Below are 18,703 nucleotides of genomic sequence, written 5' to 3'. Positions count from 1 at the left end.
TACACAATAAATGGCTAAATTCAGCCAGTCCCCCTGCCCTGCCATATAGCTCCATAACCAGGTCAATTCTGGTTGGGTCCTATAACAATGAGGCAGCTGACCTGGCCAATCACATAAGACTGCTGCCTATTAGCAACAAGGGGCACCACAAATAGGTAGATCTTTTGACATTCCTCAAGGCACCCCGCTCACTCAGCCTTTGTCCAGTAATTTCACTCTCTCCCCTTCTTTCCTGTAAGTTGACTCTTACATCACTTTCCTTTGAGTCACTTGGAATCCATCACCTACAGATACGACTAAGTGACTTGTTTTTCAGGGTTATATTACACTGTTTAGGTGAATAGGTGAACTGGCACTTGCTGTTTAGGAAAATTGAAGAGATGCTGAATTAACAAGCATAGTTAATTTGAATTCTCAAGAGTAGTTCAACAGACCCGGCTGCTTGGAACAGAAATTTGCAACTCAGATATTCTGACCTTTTAAATGACATCAAAAGTGTAATGAAAGTGTACTTTACTTCTGCCGACAGTAGCATAAATCAGAAAAACGGGCTTAATTAGTTTTGTTTGCAGTAAGCAGAGTTATTAGAAACACAATTCCTTGAGAGCAGTTGGTGTTGCCATCTGGTGCAACCCCTTGCTCCTGGTCTTTCCTTCTGTTTCTTGTGGTCCAGAAGCTGACACTTCTCCAAAGCCCTTTGGCTGTGAAGACAATCAGATGTGTGAGGACAGGACTAACGTCAGCCCATCTTCACAAGACTACTGATCTGGAGGAACGTGGTCCTGGGGTGGGATGAGTCCATGTGTGAGGAAGAAGAGTAAGAAGGCTGTTGGTCTCTCAAGCAAAGAGCAGGAATATTCCTTCTACTAGGGATGCATTTCAAGACTTGTTCACCCAGCTGGGAACAGTTCACCCCATCTAACTGAATCAGGGGCAACCGATCCCAGCTTCCCTCCTGCATCTCCAGGTCTCCTCTGTAACTTCTCTAGGCCCAAGTCTACTGACATCCCCCCGTCTCACTCATCATTGCAATTCTCTGGTTTTCTGGAATTTCCAACAGGAATACAGGAAGACTGGTCTCCTATTCCATTTAGCATCTTTGTTAACACTACCCCTATACCAAGCATCTTCAAAGTCTGGAAGATTAAATATCTTTATAAAAGTGATGCTTTGCCCTGGAGTACACAGGATTCTAGTTCTCTACTAACTGGCAATTGGCCTTGGACAACTCACTGAACATCTCTGAAAGTCAATTTTCTCAATCAGAAGTGCGTGAAATGGAGAGGACCTTACATCTCCATCAAGTCGGAGCTCAATGGACTCGATGGACATGAGTTTGAGCAAGCTCCAGGAGTTGGTGATGGACAGGGAAGCCTGGTAGTGTGCTGCAGTCCATGGGGCTGCAAAGAATCAGACATGACTGAGCAACTGAACTGAACTTACAGCTCCAAATGTTATCAGAGAGTGTCCTAATTGTTTAGCGGTGAAATAGACATTCTCGATTAACCAAATAAACACGTACAAACACGTGTATTTATGCTCCCAAATGCAATTCACACTTACATTTCTAAGATAAGAGGCAGTTATGGACACTCAGGAAGCTGCAGCTGCACATCAGCCAAATCAAGGTCACCCCTAAAAGCCAAAAGATGCCCCCCTCAATAATTGGAAAAAAGATGAGAGGGCCTTTCAGTTTCCTTTATAATCAAGACTAGAAGACAAAATTCTGAGTTTAACATAGCAATGAACATGTCTGACTAGAGAAACCAACTCAGGAATCAGAGACCATCTTCAAAATGTTGGTCATCAAAAGGTAACCAAAACATTCTATCCCTCAACCATGAGAGCAAGCAAAAATGGTGATATAATTATCTTGTCTGTGAGATTTTTAAATGTAAGTAGTCACTTTCTTTTATGTAGCTGAAAATGGAAGGAGTCATTCAGTATTTTCAAATTCAAAACATTTAATATTTGATGAAAAATGCATAGAAGAACACTCAAGACTGTGCACATGAGAGAGAAAAGCAAATAACTGAAACATAAACTTAGAGCAATCATCAAACCCAGCCTTTCTCCTTTACATATCCTGTCTCATAGAAAAGCCCACGGGAGGCCTAAAAAACTAGGATCTGAAGAAGGAAAAAACTAAAAAATATCACTCCCCATACTTTCATCTATTTATAATTGAATGTGTGCCTAATTTCAAACCAGGGCCAAGATGAACTCCCAAGACTTTGTGCACACTTCCATAATGATTCAAGTATGTTAGCACTATAATACATTTAACTCTCTGCGACATGAAAACTGTAAACAACTCAATGGTGTGAATGACTTAGCCACTGTCTTTTCTTAAGGAAGACAAACCAGTATTGCCTTTATAAGGACAATGAATCAAGCTGCTATTCTTCTGCTCTTTTCTCTAAACACCTCTTCTGCCACTCTGCTGCTCAAGGATCTCCCCTCTCTGAAAGAGCAGCCACTCTTTCTATTGGAAACTCTCAAATGGCACTCTTAAAGAGAAGGCAATTTATGTCAGGAGCAGCAGTAACTTGAACCTCACTCTTTTGCAGATTAGAGACAGAAATTAGAGCTGAGATTTCACACATCTGATTTCTCAAGTGTCCCATGGTCTACTCTTGATGTTGAATCACAAATTTCTTAGAACTCTTGAAGAATCAGCCCATTTCATAAAATGAAACTTTTAATATTTCCCAGGATTGAGTTCAAAATAAGTGTTTTTCTTCAAATGTTCACAAAGCTTGTCATAAACACTATGCATTAAAGTAGTATTAAGAGCAACCTGGTTGTTCTGTAGTACCCAAGGAGCAAAAATTGCTGAGTTGCTAACAGGTTCTCCTGCTATCAGGAAAAATGAGTGCTCCTATGAAACTGTGTGTAAGCTGAAATAGCGTAAAGTGAAGCAGCAATTACCTCAGACACATCTTGCTAACAGATGCACAAAGCAAATGGAGATAAAGCACAGATGCTCACAGACACAGTGAAAAGCTACGGTGGCCTGATGCTGAGTATGCTTCCCGGGGAAGGAGCTTGGCGCTGCCACCCTCACCACTTGGGGTACCCACTGCCTCTCCAGAGGCTCACTGCCAAACCAACCCTGAAAGCTATTTTTGCTTTTCACTTTTCCATAAAATTGAATATCCTCTTTAGATTTCTTTAGGTTAGCAAAAACAGGTACTAAGGTAGGTCTTCAGTAGAGCAAATTTTTGAAAGGTAGGGGGACCCCTGTATTACAGAAACACTTCAATTATCTGAAACACAGTCAAGACCCAGAAAACAAGCAAAAACAAACTTTTTCAGCCCAAATAACTGATAAATGCATGACACATGGATCATTCACTAAAGTCCATGCACTTTACTCACAAAAGGATACTTCAAGGTCACTTACTCTTGTAAGTGACCAGATCAACACAGTTCTTTCTAATCAGTGTGGTTATCCATTTTCCCAAGGTATGACAACCATTAGAGCAGAGAAGAATTTAGAAACAGTGAGGAAATGAGTTAAAATCAGGCCAGGTAAGGGCAGCAAGGAATACTGCTGACACCATGCTGGTACTAGAGTGACTGAAAATCTATTAAAAGTCGATATTGGAAAAAAAAAAATAAAGAAGAACCATCTAACATAGGGACTCACAGCTCTATCTAGCTTCAGAGTTTCTAAATATCAGAAGTGGCTAAAATGAGACATTTCAGAGTCTAGGGGCATAGACTTCAGCACATGTGTACATGCTAAGTCACTTCAGTCATGCCTCTTTGACCCTGTGGACTGTGGCCACCTCTGGAGACACACAGGCTCCTCAGTCCATGAGATTCTCCAGGCAAGAATACTGGAGTGGGTCCCCGTGCCCTCCTCCAGGAGACTTCATCACACACTAGCCCAATGGTGCTACACAAGCAAAACTTTTCTTTCAGTTTTTGCAAGGTTTGGCTTCACATTCTTACTTTTGAGCAGTGGAGCTTAACTAATATGATCCCCACACTGACGTCTCCAGAATAATCTATCATTACTATGAGTAAATGTAGAGCCTTATAGCAATCACTCTGTCTTATTCATTTGACACTTGTGAAAATGACTTCTCGGATGAAATGGAATAGTCACCGTAATTTTGTTGTAAGTTAGGCTTTTTCTGAATCATTTCAGTTAAAAAGATGAAAGCATTACTAACTCAAGGGTATTTTCCTACTGTGCGTATCTTCTGAAAAGTTGCAATGGACCCCAAACTACAAATGTTTAATTGATTTCAACTAGGTCTAAAGAGCACAACCATGATCAGCTGAAAGTAATTCATCTTCAGCTTCACAGCTTATGTGACTGAACCCCAATGCATTTAAAGATGTTTGCTAAGCAGAATCAATCAGCTGAATGGCTGGCATTATTTAAACATAATATTAAAGTTACTGAAATATATATATATATAAACACAAACACACAGAGCATATAGATGATACAGATAATCTCCTTAGAAGATTAAAATGGTCCCCAAGATTTCAAGAATGTTTATAGCTTTGTGCTATTATTGCCAGTGCAGCTGAAAACCTTACATTCTACCAGAAATTACCTCTGTAAGCCATTTAGGTTTTCTAATAATAGTTTGCCCCTCAGATAGTTTGCAATATCTTAAACTATATTTCCAATATTAAGCATTCTATGTCATTAAATCAAATTTATTCTTATGATAAATGCAACAGGCTTTGAATAAACAGGTAGAGTATAATCGATTATATTTTTCAAAAAGTCTTAAAATTGATGTTCTATCAAAGTGTATATAAGGCTACCAAATTACCATACTGAAGCTTGAAGATCAAAAACTATTATCAAGGCCTTTAACCGTCTCTGTGTCAGCTCACACAATAGAAAATATACTCAGAGAACCTCAGTTAAAAATCAGTTCTGTAGTATTTCTGTAACTGCTGACATTTTTCTCCCAAGAGACAGTCAATTTCTGTTGTCCAAATGCATTCATAAGTGATGGTCTGACTTTTTCTAAGCAAAAATAAAAGATTGATGAGAGCGATCACTCATGCTGTAATGTACCACTATTGGACTCAGTGCTGGGCTCTCCCACACACAGGTTATCTCACTCCTAACAGACAAGGCCATTTTTGTGTTATCAGCATCTTTCATCTACTCATTAGTAACCTCAACAGAGAATTAGAAGCAATCTTAAAACTCAAGGTAAAACCTATAAACTGAGAGATCTGAAATGTGGGGTTCTCTTGTGGGAAAAAGCCATTAGGATGGCAGATGCCATGTGATCTACATGCACTGGAAATAAGTTAGAAACCCCCATGCTTCTTTATCTCGACGTGAAGGCTTTAAAAAGTAGCCTTAAATGATTCATATGTCAGTTTCCCCAAATTAACCTAATAATCCCACCCACCAAAAACTCAAATTTTCAACCCACACCCCCAAAGATAGCCTTGGGCTGGGGTTGTGAGGGGTGCAATTTTTCAGTACCTGCTGCGATCAGTCCTCTCAGTTCTGGAGGTCAGCAAAGGAAAGAACTTCCTTCTTCCCAGGCTGCCTAGGTGTTTAAGAGCTTCACTCACACCAACCTATTTTATCCAACAACCACGCACCTTGACTAGGGGCTTCCACCTGGTCTGCTTATTAGAATCACCTGAAGGGTTCTTTTTTACAATGTGCCCACAGCACAGTGCCAGAAAAAAATCAATGTTCATCAGAATGTGGGGTCCATGCACCAGTGTTTTTACAAAGTCAGTCCAGTGATTTTAACCTGCAGCCAAACTAAAAAGCGCTGCTCGAAAGCAGTGATTTTGAACCAGGGGCAATCTTGCTGTCTCGCTACCCCAGGAACCTCTGACCGTCGTCTGGAGATACAATCATCACCACTGGGGGTGGCTTACCAGTAGACCAGTAAGTCGGGAATGCTGCTACACCTCCCAAATCACACAAAATGATTCCCTCACAATTTTCACCTGCTTTGTGTTCAAGCAAAAACATTTAAGTGCTCATCCAAAACACCCATCACTCCAACCCCACACGGAAGGACTCTGTAAATGACTCAGCAAATTTGCAATTTGGGATTTACCTCGCTGCTGATTCCTATCTGTTTATAAGCCAGTAATTCAACCAAAGTGTGTGGGGATTTAAAAATTTGAAAAGTCATGTCTTACCATCCATATAAAAAATTAATTTGTAACAGCAGGCTAAACACAAGCTACCAGTGCCCAAGTTTCCAGGCTGATGATCCATAAACATCTCATCGTGCCTCTTCATTTTCCAATTAATTACTGAAATAAAAATGCAATGCAAATAGACTACAAATACACTTTGGTGAGGATATCAACTGCAGAAGATTTGTCACTTTTGAAAGGGAAAACTTGAAGTAAACAAGAAACTATGGTTTCATTCTAAAGAATACATCTATGTTACATCAAATCTTTAAATTAAAAAATTTAAAAAAAAAAATTTTCCTGTGAAATTAGTCTGAACTCAGGCAATAAGATTCCATGATGTAATGTCCTCTCAATCTAGAGACAGACCTTACTTAGCACAAATTGCTTAAAAATTGCACCTAAAATCCCTTCTGGTAAGTTAAATCGTACATTACTTAGAGATGTTCTTTATTTAAATAAGTCCTTTTGCAAGAATAATTGTTTTGCAAGTGAACCACCTGCCCTTAAGTAATCTTTATTTTGGTTCAAGACACAAAATTTCCTCAAAATAGTGTGTACATTTACTATTCATGCTAGTTAAAAAATAATCAAGAAATAGAAAAGTCATCAACTTTATCTTCCCGTTAATCCATTACCCCCGAAGTCAAGTTTCATAGCTGATGATACATACATCCTCTGATAGCAACACAACTAAAATATCTTTTTAAGAGACTTTCATCTCTTGTGAGAACTGCAGAGCTGAGGCTGCCCTGCCATCAGGCTGCTCCTCCACCTCCCGAGCAAGAGCAAGCGAAAGCGAGGGTGCAATCAGCAAAGTAAAAGCCCCCACCAGCCAGGCGGTGGCCTCAACACAACAGTGAATTAGCTTCTTCTGGCTTCCACCTCCCAGCACACACAACTGAGAAAGCAACAGCATCTGCCCTTTCCTGCTCTTTCCAGTTCCAAATCTGTGCTTAAAATATTGGATGTATTAGAAGCCAAGCTTCAGGAGTCAATTTTCAGCACTATAAGATTAGGATGAAATGAAATCCAACAGGTAAATCCCCAAGTATAATATTGAAATTTTACCTCTTTGTGTCACTGCTAAAATTGGTGGCCTCGACCACTGCTCAGAATTGACTTCACACAGACTCTGGGGCAGCTTTCAGATAAAGTGAAAAACCTCAGATACTGAAAATTTTTGGATGCAAAAACTCCACTTCATAAAGCCAGTCATTTTAGTTCTAACTCGGCCACATGTTACATAAAAGAACTGTGAGAATTTTTTTTTAAAAAAACAGAAAACTATTTTCTCTCACGTTCAAAGTGGTTTCAGAACCAAGATGCAGAAAATTAAACCTCTTCCAAAAGGTTTGGAGTCAGGTTTAGGGCTGCTTCAGCAAATGTAGTGGCTGTTAATGCTTTGGAAAGCAAAGGAATGTTCAAACACATCTGTACATTTTAAAGGGAACATTTAAACAACCAGAAAGATGACTCGCAATGTAAAAGAGTATGCTACTCAGAATACCTTTGAGGGACTTTTATGAGAGGATTGGGTGGGTTTTGACTGAACTGGGAAGGAAATCATTTGATGCACTCCAGATGGAAAGAAAAGTCACAGATTCCTGTTGAAGTCCCCAACACAATGCAAAACATCCTCAAGGTAAAGTAAGGCATGTTTACAGGCAGTGGCAACCCAGTTTCAAGCCATTTAAGGATGCCCTAGTTCTTTTTTAGTGTTATTGTTTCTCATAATAAATACTTATTTCTTCCTGCACATAAGCTGTTAACTGGATTCAGAAACCTTTGGTCACCTGTTTCAGCAGAGCCCTGTAGGAAACTACACACAACTAGGAAAATGTTCAAGATAGAGCAATCTTAGATTGGTTCTATTTTTATCTTCAGTGACCAAAATCTCACCCTGACTATTCAGGGTCCCACAGAATTATTATTCCTCTCCTTCCCCTGCCCCCTCCTCCCCAATATTCTCCAGGCTACCTGATAAATGCATAAAACTAGGACAAATGGAGGGGGAGTAACACGCATCATAATTTGGGGGCAAAAGTATGCTGCCCTTCCCCACCCACCTCCAGGCCAGCGCCTGCTGGCACCCACACTTTCTTACGTGGCTGGCAAGCCCTTCATCACCTTAACTGTCTACAGAGTTGCCCCAGTTCCGCAGCACGTACTGACCCACCGTTCATGCCACTGTAGACATTCCGGTGATGGGCTGACACATCCTCTTGGGCCTGCCTTCGGAGGGTGCCCTCCCTGCTGCTGCTGCCGCTGCCGCCGCCTCCACCCACGTGTTTGTGATCAGGGCTCCCCCCGAAATGCTGTTTGAGGTGCTCGGGGCTGGTGCCCCTGACCCTGGGGAGGTGCTCCAGGCTCCCACCAAGGGCGTGTTTCTGCAGATGCTCGGGGCTTCCTCCGCTGTGCCTGGGGTGCTCGGGGCTGCCCCCGGGCCTGTGCTTCTGGAAGTGTTCGGGGCTCCCGCTCAGCACGTGCTTGGGCAGCGTTTCCGGGCTGTTCCCTGCGTGTGGGTGCCTCTGCTGTTCTGGACTGCCCTTGCACAAGGGTTTGTGGTGCTCGGGGCTGGGGCCTTTGAGCGCTTTGGGGTGATCTGGGGTCCCGGAGGCCCTGGCTTTCTGCAGATGCTCCGGGCTGGCGCTCCCGTGCTTGGCGTGCTCCGGGCTGCCCTCCGGCCTGGCTTTCTGCAGGTGCTCGGGGCTGCCGCCGCCCGCGTGGTGCTTGTGGTCCGGGCTGTCAGTGCTGCCCGTGCTGGAAGTGCTGCTGCCGTCGCCCACGTCCCGCACGTAGGGTGCCGTGGCGGCGGAGAGCTGGCACAGGCTGGCCTGGCTGTCGATGGAGCAGCGGCTGCCCGCGCAGCCCGTGCCCTTCTCCTCGTCCAGCAGCACACACAACTCCTTGAGCTCCATGTTCTCTTTCACCACCTCCTCCTGCTTCACCTCCAGCTCCTTCAGCTTCTGCAGGTATAAGGCCACCTCCTTGTGCATCACCCCCGCCGTGTACCGGCCCAGTCTCTGCCACTCCCGGGACACCCTCTTGCCCTTCTGCCGGTCATCATCCAGGAAACAGCAGAGGTCCCTCAGTTCCTGGTTGTCCTCCTGGAGTTTCTGGTTAATATCCTGAAAAGAGACACACAGCCATTCAAGGGAGGTATGATCTTGTATGGGCCGGGGCACCGGGCTCACACTTCCTGGGAGCTGGGAGTCAGGAATGGGTGAATTCTCTGTGATGTTAGGGGAGGAAGAGAGAAGGTGAGCAGAAGCTAAAGATGCCTAGCTATCCGTAAAAATAAAAATAATGGATATTGATTATGCTCCCTGCCCCCTGCTTTACTTGCATTATCTCATCTACTTCTCACCAAACCCTCAGGGGATAATGGTTATCATGGGTCTTTTACAGAATGGGAAACTGGACCTCGAAAAGCTTCACCTGTCCAAGGTCATCCAGTCAGTCTTCAGGGAGCAGCCAGTTCATTAACAGGAAATCGGCAAAAAAAAAAAGAAAAAAGACAAGGGTCCCTGCCTCACCTTCAAGGAAGAAAGATGGCTGCTTGTGACCTGTGAAAGACTTAAAAGCTCTGAAGCAACAGACTTTTCACCACTGCAAATAAGAAACACAGCCTTGGTGTTCAGCCCGTGACATGGGATGCGCTGCCCCATCCCTCTCTAGGGAGCAGCATAATTGCCCTCTGGTGGTGCTTCAGTCCTGCACATCCAGCCCCTTATTGCCACCCCCAGCCCTGAAAGGTCTCCCACACATCTCATGGAAATTCAAGCTCTTGTGTTATATTCAGACTCCCCACCCCAAATCACACCTCTCAGCACACGCCACCTCCACCCATCCTGTTTCTCTTCATAAAAATCTGTAGTTGTGCCTGGCACCTCCTTCTCCCTCACCTCCCATTTGCAAGCCAAACACATCTCCTGAACTCTACCTCTGAAATTTACCTTGTCACCTCCATGCTTCAAACCCTTAAAAGGGTCTCACTACCCTTAGGATAAAGTGCAAAATCCTGTAAGTCTCAAAAGGCTCCCAGTCCTCTTAACTGCCCTACTTCTCCAGCATGAATGGTGATTCCTTCATGAATATTTAGTAAACATCTATTATGTGCAAGGTCTTAGTCCAGGTGCTAGGGAGAGATCAGTGGGCACAGCAAGGACATTGACTGTGGACCTTGACCTTGAAGGACCTCGACCTTCCTATGGCTTTCATTTTGGTGGGAAAGACTAGCAAAAATTACAGAACGTAACGTCATATAGTAAAAAGTGCTGGGAAAAAGACTAAAGCAGGTGAAAAAATACTATCTATAAAGAGAAGGCACCTCTGCAGAGAAGGAAAACATCTGAGCAAAGACCTGGGTGAAATCAAGGAGCAAACATTTGTTGAAAGAGAGAAAGTCCAGTGTAAAAGCCCTGAGACAAGTGTGGCTCAAGCTGCAGCAAGGTCAGCAGACCTAAAGCGGAATGAGCAAGAGGGGCAGAGTGAGGAAGGCGGTCTGGGAGGCGAGGTCCAAGTGGGTGGGTGCCAGGGCTAGGGAATGTGGGCCACAGCAGCCACAGGAAAATTCTGAACTGTTGAAGAGCTGAGGCTAGAGGACTGACATGATGTGATTCGTTCTATAAAGAATCACCAGTGTTGTGTGCAGAAAAGAGTTTGCTGGGGGGTAGAAGGAGGGAGTGACTTGAAGTGAGGGAGACAGGATAAGGTGAAAGCTGGAAGACCAGCTAGCAGGCTACATGGTAAGTCCAGGCAGAGGGAGATGCTGGCAGCTACTACCCACGGAGGCAGTGGACAAAGTGAGACCATTCCTCCCCATCATGCGCTGAGCCCCACCCATGCTGGTTGGTCTCAGGCCCAAGGGACGAGCCCATCCCCCTTTCATTCAGATGCTTCCCAGCCTCTACACAGCCTTTATGACACTTCCCCATAGAAGCCATCCCGGACCACTAATCTAAAGGAAGTCCTCTTCTGTGCTGGACCCCTTCAGCATTCCCTCTGTTGGGCTTTTTACAACTTCTAATCACATATGGTTGAGTGTAACTATTGGTCAGGTCTCCTTCACAGGACCAAAGTCATGAGAATGGAGACCCATCTATTCCTTTCACCTCTGTGTATCCCACACACAGCACCCCCACTGTGGATACCTGAAATCAAGGCATTCAGAATTAATTGTGAAATCCCCATTTAGTCTCCATTCACACATAGTTAAAGGGGTAGCTGTTTCTTGCAGCACCATCTCTTAGGCAGCTGCCTAAGATTTCCCTTGCTTCACAAAGCCTGAAAACCTCTGGTCTTGTGACTGTCAGACAACCCAGAACTAGAGGCACTCGGAGAGGGGACCTGATTCTCTCAAACTCAGACTGATTCCAACACTTTCCTTGATACTGACTAGAAAGTAAACCATAAAACATCTGCCAACCATGCCTGGCACCCCCCGGCAGTCATAAGGCCTAAGGCAGGAGTGAGTCTCAAGGCCTGTGGAGAAAGAGGATCAGTGCAGCTTAGTTTTCAACTTGATTCTAACTCCTGGCCTTACCAACGGCTCTGTTTCCTTCTCTCTAATGCCCATCCAGTTCTTCTGCTTCTCAGCGCCACCTCTGACCTCAGGCCTGCTGTCTCCAAAAGCATCCCCAGGCCTCCCAGCCTTGATCTGCCCCAGCCCCTAGCTTCCCTCATTCATTCCAATTCAAGCTCTCCCTGGCCAAACTGATCTTCAAACACTTTCCCTGCAGGTGACATCTCTCCTGCCTCCATCACCTCCCCTTTGCCAGGGAAAATGAAGAAACCCTTGGACCAGGCCTGAGAGGCTTTCTCCTGCGTTTCTACCTTTAAGTAAGTAAGTAAGTAAGTGTTCGTCGCCCAGTCGTGCCCGACTCTTTGCAACCCCATTGACTGCAGCCCACCAGGCTCTTCTGTCCATGAGATTTCCCAGGCAAGAATACTGGAGTGGGTTGCCATTTCCTTCTCCAGAGGATCTTCCCGACCCGGGATCAAACCCAGGATTCCTGCACTGCAGGCAGATTCTTTACCGACTGGGCTACAAGGGTCCTTTAGCTCCCTCTAATTATGAACCAGCTAACTAGGAACCCTGATTAGGCCTACCTTTCCAACTAGAAAAAACGACCTTGTCCTGTCTGTGAATTCGCCTAAGAGGAGAGCTTGCTCTAAGACTCCACCAGCCCTAGAAGAGCACCAGGTAAGCAGGCGCACCAGGTCTGAAAGAATGAATGATAAATTTCTACTCACTGCTTAATGCCTGTGAGAAACACTCCCTAGAGCACTCATTGGGCATCATTTTTTTTTCTTTTCTATTGTAGATGGCTTCTGGAGGGCAAGAATCCATTTCAATGTCTTTCTTTGCATATTTGATTCATCTGACTTGGTGCACTACACACAGTGAATGCTTAATAGGTGTTGATGGAGCGCCCAACCCTTTAAAGCCCTAGGCAAGTGATCCAAACAAGACACAGCTCTAGCTACTGACAAAAGGCTTCTCATTGTTTTCTGCTAGCTCCTGCTGTGTTGGAGCCTATAGTAATAAGAGAATAAATTATCCCTTGAGACGGGTGCTTTATGGAAAATCAGAAGCTGTGGATATTCTGAGAAAATAATGCTAAACAAAATCAATCTTTTCTCAGCTTCAAAAATTCTTCCACATTTAGCTTAATTCTGGTATTTCACAGAAAGTTCGAGTCACCTTCTTCTTCATCTGAATCTCCATGTGAAAATATTACCTTTTGACTATCCTACAACTATTCCTGTTTCCTCCAGAACTGGGAAGTAAATAGGACTTGTGCCACCATGGGTTGCTTCCCAAATGGTGTGAAATATATACATGTGACTCCTGAACAAGCTGGGGGCTAGGGGTGCTGACATCTGGCCAAGTTGAAAGCCATTCAACCTATAGTCGGCCCTATACACACCAGATCCGCAATCATGGATTCAACCAATGGCACATCATAGCCCCTGCAGTATTTACTAGTGAAAATATCCCTGTAAAAATGGACCTGAACCATTCAAACCTGTGTTGCTCAAGTGTCAGAATTCTAGTTGAGGTTGAAGGGACTGGTATTGCCTCATTCAGTTTTATCAGTATCCCCGTTTTTTCATTTATTCACTATTCCTTTTTTTCATTGCATGCATGCTAAGTCGCTTCAGTCATGCCCGACTCTTTGCAACCCCATGAACTGTAGCCTACCAGGCTCCTCTGTCCATGGGATTTTCCAGGCAAGAGTACTGGAGTGGGTTGCTATACCCTCCTCCAGGGGATCTGCCCAACCCAGGTATCAAACCTGCATCTCTTATGTCTCCTGCATTGGCATGTGGGTTCTTTACCACTAGCACCACCTGGGCTCTTGCAAATATTATGTACTCTCCAATTTTTAGCTATTTCCTTTGCCTTCTAATGAATTGCTAAGCAACGGGCTTGATAATAACCTTGTGAGCTAGTTTTTCCAAATCTGTCACTTTAAGACTTGGGTTGTCTTTTTCAAAACAGTGTTTTTTTAACATTGCAACAGGCCACTAGATGTTACCCATTTGTCTAAAGTAGGCTTTTAAAAAGACTAAATGTATAATCACTTGAAATTCACATCATCCCAAATTTCGTACATAGGACTGTCAAGTACTACGTGTGTGTGTGAGCGCGCTCAGTCATTGGGTCCTGTCTGACTTTCTTATGACCCCATGAACTGCAGCCCGCCAGACTCCTCTGTCCATGGTATTTTCCAGGCAAGAACACTGGAGTGGGTTGCCAGGGTATCTTCCCAACTCAGCGACTGAACCTGCATCTTCTACATTGGCAGGTAGATTCTTTACCACTGCACCATCAGGGAAACACCTCAAGTACTATAATTGAGGTTAAAGAATTATTTCGTTATTTTTCCATCATTGCAGGATGGGGAATTAGTGTGTTGGAGAGCGAGGAGGAAAATTAATGTGCTGCAGATAAATCCATAGAGATTCAGTTGCCCCCAACCTCCCCTGGCAAAACTCTAGGCCAGAGAGCTCTGTGAGTGCTGGCACATGTTCAGAGAGCAGGAATGTGGTTCTCAGGAATTCATCCCTTTCAACATCAGCACCCTAACCAGAATCTCCTTTCTCGAACCCCTTTTAGGAAGACGCATCCCCATCAGAGAATGTCAACCAGTCAAAAGAAAAAAAATCAGCTTACTTGGATCATTTCATATCTGTGTGACCTTAAGAAAGCTATTGAACCTCACTGGGTTTCTTCATCTGTGTATCATTTAATCTTCATCAAACTTCATGCAGAAATAATATACCCATTTAGCAGATAAAAAAACAAAAGCTCAAAGAGGTGAGCTATTTGCCTATGCTACCCAAATCATCAGGGCCCAAAACCTTTCACTTTCTACTGCTCCACCCCGCACCACCAAGCGAGTGCTTGGACTGAGTCATAGGCCCCTCAAAGGATGAGAATGATGTTTCCATCTCCCCATGTCCACAGCCACAGTACCACCTAGTAGCCTTCAAAATATTGAAATGCAATTTCAAAGGCAGCTCACAGAAAGAGACATTAAAAAAAAGGAAGCAAAGTGTTATGGCCTTAATTACTCCAAACTTATAGTCTTCAGCTGAGAGTCCCAAACCAACAGAGGGCAAAAAATAAATTCCCTTCCTTCCAATTAAATGAAAATAAATGTACTATTACTTATTCAGTCAATGACATGTATGGATCAGGATGGTGTCTATGGAAGCTCTGAGCTGAGATGAGGAAAGGAAGGAAGATGGCTGACCCCTTGACAGGGCTTTACCACAGCCCTGGGGGGAGGAATGATGGGGATGAGGAGTAGAGGCTGTGTCAGATAGTAACCTGCTCCCGTCATTTCTGAACTTGGTGGACTGGTCTCGAATTCCAGCCACAAGGGAGACTACTTGGGGTGTAATAGCTGCTCTTAATTGGCCGTATAGGTATTCCTCTAAATGAGGTTACTGGAATCAAGACCAGGTCCCCCATTCCCCACACCACTTACACATAGACTTACACACAGTCCACACAAACGAAAAGAACTTTCAAGTATTTCTAAGCACTTATGTCAATGCTCCACACTATCAAAACCTCTAGGAAATTAATTACAAACTCTTTCAAGTCCTATTATAGTTCAAGCCATAGAAGAAGATTAAATTGGAGGACGATGAACTATACTTGGGTCCAGCTTTGCCTAGGAAACTGGGACTGATCCAGAAGATGCATGGCTATACATACTTATGCATCGTCACCTGATGACAATAACCACCATTTTTGTAGACAAGTCCAGAATTAAACCTTTGCCTACATTATAATTTATTGTCACAACCCCCAAGGCAATGGTTACTATGATTTGCATTTTATTAATGAGTAAAATGAAGCTCTGTGAAATTAATTACCCAAGCTCATCCACCTGGCCAAATAAGGATTCTACTGTAGATGCAAACCCACCTCTGAGATGATCTCCCCACTACCCTGGCCTGCCTCTAATCCCCCAAGAGTCTAGTACTTAATGAATAGTCCATTAGGAATGAATCAAACCAAAAGAGAGATTAAGCCTTAGGGTTTTTCTAACTGAGATTCCCCCAACTGCACCCACTCTAGGCACTATATGACAGTCAGCTGGAGCCTCAGGGCAGGGCCAACTCCACCCGGAGTGGGCCCAGCACCCAGGTGAGCATCTTGCCTTCTGCCCTTCCCACTCCCCTTTGCCCCAGAATCCTAGAACTGGACCGCTGAGGAAATTCGGTTAGCATCTAGGGCCTGAGAAGTGGGGTGGGAGTGGAAAGGGGACAAGAACAGCATGTGCCTGCGGGGATTTGCTCCCCAGGTTCCTTCAGAGATTTCGTTTGTGTCTGGCTTCCTATAAACAAAAGAAGAACAATGAGAGGAAGGAATACCAGGAGGCACCAGCGCAAGCAGTGAGGAAAGGAAGTTTGTGGTACACACGGGCAGGGCGGTTCCCCACCACTCATCTGCGGCAGCCACTGGGGCGGGCACACTGCAGGCACACTCAGAGGCTTCCAGGCGAAAAGAAACTTAGTGGGGATTGGGGGCTTTACTGTTTTGCTTTTCTTTTGTTCTTTTCTTTCCCCAATAGCAAAGAAAGGAAAAGCATCATTGGCTGACACTTGAGGTACCATTTCAAAACCCTGTGCTTCTCGCACTGAGTCCCTCTGCCCTTCACCCCAGGCTAGATGAACTTATAATCAAATCGGGAGCAAATGGTACGGTCGGGCAACCCCAGATGATGCCAGTCTAACTCGAGGAGAAGGAAAGCATCGGAACAGGTAGAAAACAGAACGGGAAGTCAGAGGTAAATCTCTGCAAGATGAGACATAGCCCAGCTCCAGGGATGGCGCCGGGCTTCACCCTGGGCGCTCCGTCAGTCCCTCTCCCTAGCGCTGTCCCTTTCTTCGCCTCATGCCCCATGGGGAAGTCGTGGCGCCAGAGCAACCGTATCGTACCCCTGATCCCCAAGAGCGAAGGCGCCCTGGACTCAACCCTTCGCTCGTTTTTGTTTCCTGCCTGGCTGTAACCCGGCTCCCCAAAGCACCGATTTTCCAGGTTTCCCGGGAAATTAAAAATTCCGCTTGCCTATCGCTGACCTCCCAGCCTTCCGACATCCCTGGAGCATGCTCCTGGGGCCACGAAGGACCACCGAGCTCGACGCTAGCGCGCCCCATATGGGGAAGAGGAGGGAACCAAATGTCTCCGAAGTTTGGAAAAGTTTCCAAAGGGCTCGGAAAGAGGAGCGGGTGATGCAGACAGGGAGAATGGGGAGCATTACCTGTTGACGGGAGGAGGGAAAGTGGTCTGGCCCCACCTCCCCGGGTGCCCAGCTCCCCGCCCTGCCGAGCGCAGCGCTCACCTTGAGCCCGCGAATCTCGCCGAGGTGCAGCTGCAGGCGGCGGTTGACCTCCCGGATGAGGTTGCTGTGGTCCAGCATCGCGCTCACCTTCTCGGCCTCAGCGCGCCGCAGGCAGCGGATCAGCTCCTCCTTGCTCCACTGCAGCAGCTCCTCGTCCGACACTTTGGACAGGTCCTCCACGGCGGCGGCCGCAGACTGGCCGGCAGAGGTTGGAGGACAACTTTCCGCCGCCGATGCGCCTCCAGCCGCTTTCGACATGGTATCCGCGCGGTGGCAGGTGCGAGTGGGTGGAAAAGGCAAAGCGACTCCCGAAGACGCGGGCGCTGCGGGGCCGCCTCCGCCCACACCCCTGTGCGCTCCAGCGAGTCAGCTGCACCGCCCAGGGGCCGCTGGGTTGGGGCGGCAGGGGTCGCGCTGGACGGCCATCCTACCTCGCCATCTCCGCGCGCGCGCCGGCGCACCCCCAGGGCCGGGCAGCCACCCGCGCGCTGCGGCCAAGGCACATCCCGACTCCGCGCAGGTCCATGGTGAGGGGCGCCGGGAAGCGGGTGCCGCTGGGGGAGACACTGGGGAGCCGCACCCCGGTTCCCCTGCCCTCTCTGCTGCCCTAATTCGAGCCTGTCGCCCCCTACACTCTCGCACGCACACAACGCACACACGCTCACTTTCTTCCCCCTTGCTCAGCTGCAGCCCCCGCCTCCTAGCCTCGCAGGGGCGCGCTGGGCCCCGCGGCACCTCCGGAGCTAAGCTAGCGCTGTCGCCGCTGCTACCCGGGTGATCCGTGCGGACGGCCGGCTGCGCTCCTCCGACAGCCTTCGCTGCTCCCGCCGCCGCTCCCAGGGAAGCCTAGGATTTGCAGCGCCGAGCCGAGGAGGGGTGGAGGCTGGGTGGGAAAAGGCTGGATCGGCAGGAGGAGGAGCCTGGAACCAGGGCCGCCCGCAGCCGGCCGCACCTCCCGCGCGGGCCGGACGCAGCTGCAGCCGTTCGCTTGCCTGCTGGGATGCCGAGGCACGCTCTCCGCTGTCCCGCCGGGGAAGGCCGGGGGTGCGGCTCGTCCTGCGCCCCGGCGCGGGCGGGGCGAGAGGAGAAGTGTGACAGACGTGACGCTCGGGCTTTGGGAGGCTCGCGGGCGCCACCGTGTGACCGAAGTTACTGCTCCCTCCGCCCCTTGCCTGCCAGGCTCGTTACCGGGGAGGGGAAACAGCTGTGAGCAAAATGAGAGCTACTTGAAGAAATTGGGGTTCAGGAAAAGATGGGTAGGACGACATGAGGGTAACCGTCTGAGTATAATTTGGAGGACGGAAGAAGAGGTCGGTGGCAAAGACATCAGAGGGCTGTGGGGAAGGAACGTGTAAGAAAACCCCCTAAGAAGGGGAAAAAGAGGCTTCTGGGCAGTACTCTTTAGGGACCACACACCCTCACACTCACCACAGCAGGCCTCTGTCTTGTCTAAAAACCCACTACTTAGTGAAGAAGCTTAAGGGGAGGTTCTGGATCTTTTATATTTTTGTTTGAAAAACATCAAAGCCTTAAGGGAAAAATAAAAACTCCTGCTTAGGGAGGGATTTGATTTAGGTCATAGCTGAATGGTCTACTAGTTTTCCCTACTTTCTTCAATTTAAGTCTGAATTTGACAATAAGGAGTTCATGATCTGAACCACAGTCAGCTCCCGGTC

At 46.5% G+C, this 18,703-nt stretch overlaps 1 protein-coding gene across 4 annotated transcripts in view; it reads right to left on the bottom strand.

Moving 5' to 3' along the window:
* Positions 1-18,094, bottom strand: part of CCDC85A (coiled-coil domain containing 85A) — a 208,148-nt gene extending 190,054 nt beyond the window's left edge. The window contains exons 1-2 of one of the 4 annotated variants that reach the window (XM_043468613.1): positions 17,028-18,094; positions 8,336-9,287 (exon numbers count right to left, since the gene is read on the bottom strand). In XM_043468613.1, the coding sequence (XP_043324548.1) occupies positions 8,336-9,287; positions 17,028-17,285 (1,210 nt within the window). In that variant the 5' untranslated portion in view covers positions 17,286-18,094. The remainder of the gene's footprint in view (positions 1-8,335; positions 9,288-17,027) is intronic. The other 3 variants (XM_043468610.1, XM_043468612.1, XM_043468611.1) reach the window with 3 other exon arrangements.
* Between the last annotated feature and the right edge of the window lie 609 nt (positions 18,095-18,703).

Source organism: Cervus canadensis, chromosome 5, assembly GCF_019320065.1.
Source record: "Cervus canadensis isolate Bull #8, Minnesota chromosome 5, ASM1932006v1, whole genome shotgun sequence".
NCBI classification, from domain to species: Eukaryota; Metazoa; Chordata; class Mammalia; order Artiodactyla; family Cervidae; genus Cervus; species Cervus canadensis.
Note: the sequence above shows the minus strand (reverse complement) of the source record. Positions and strands in the feature narration are given on the sequence as shown.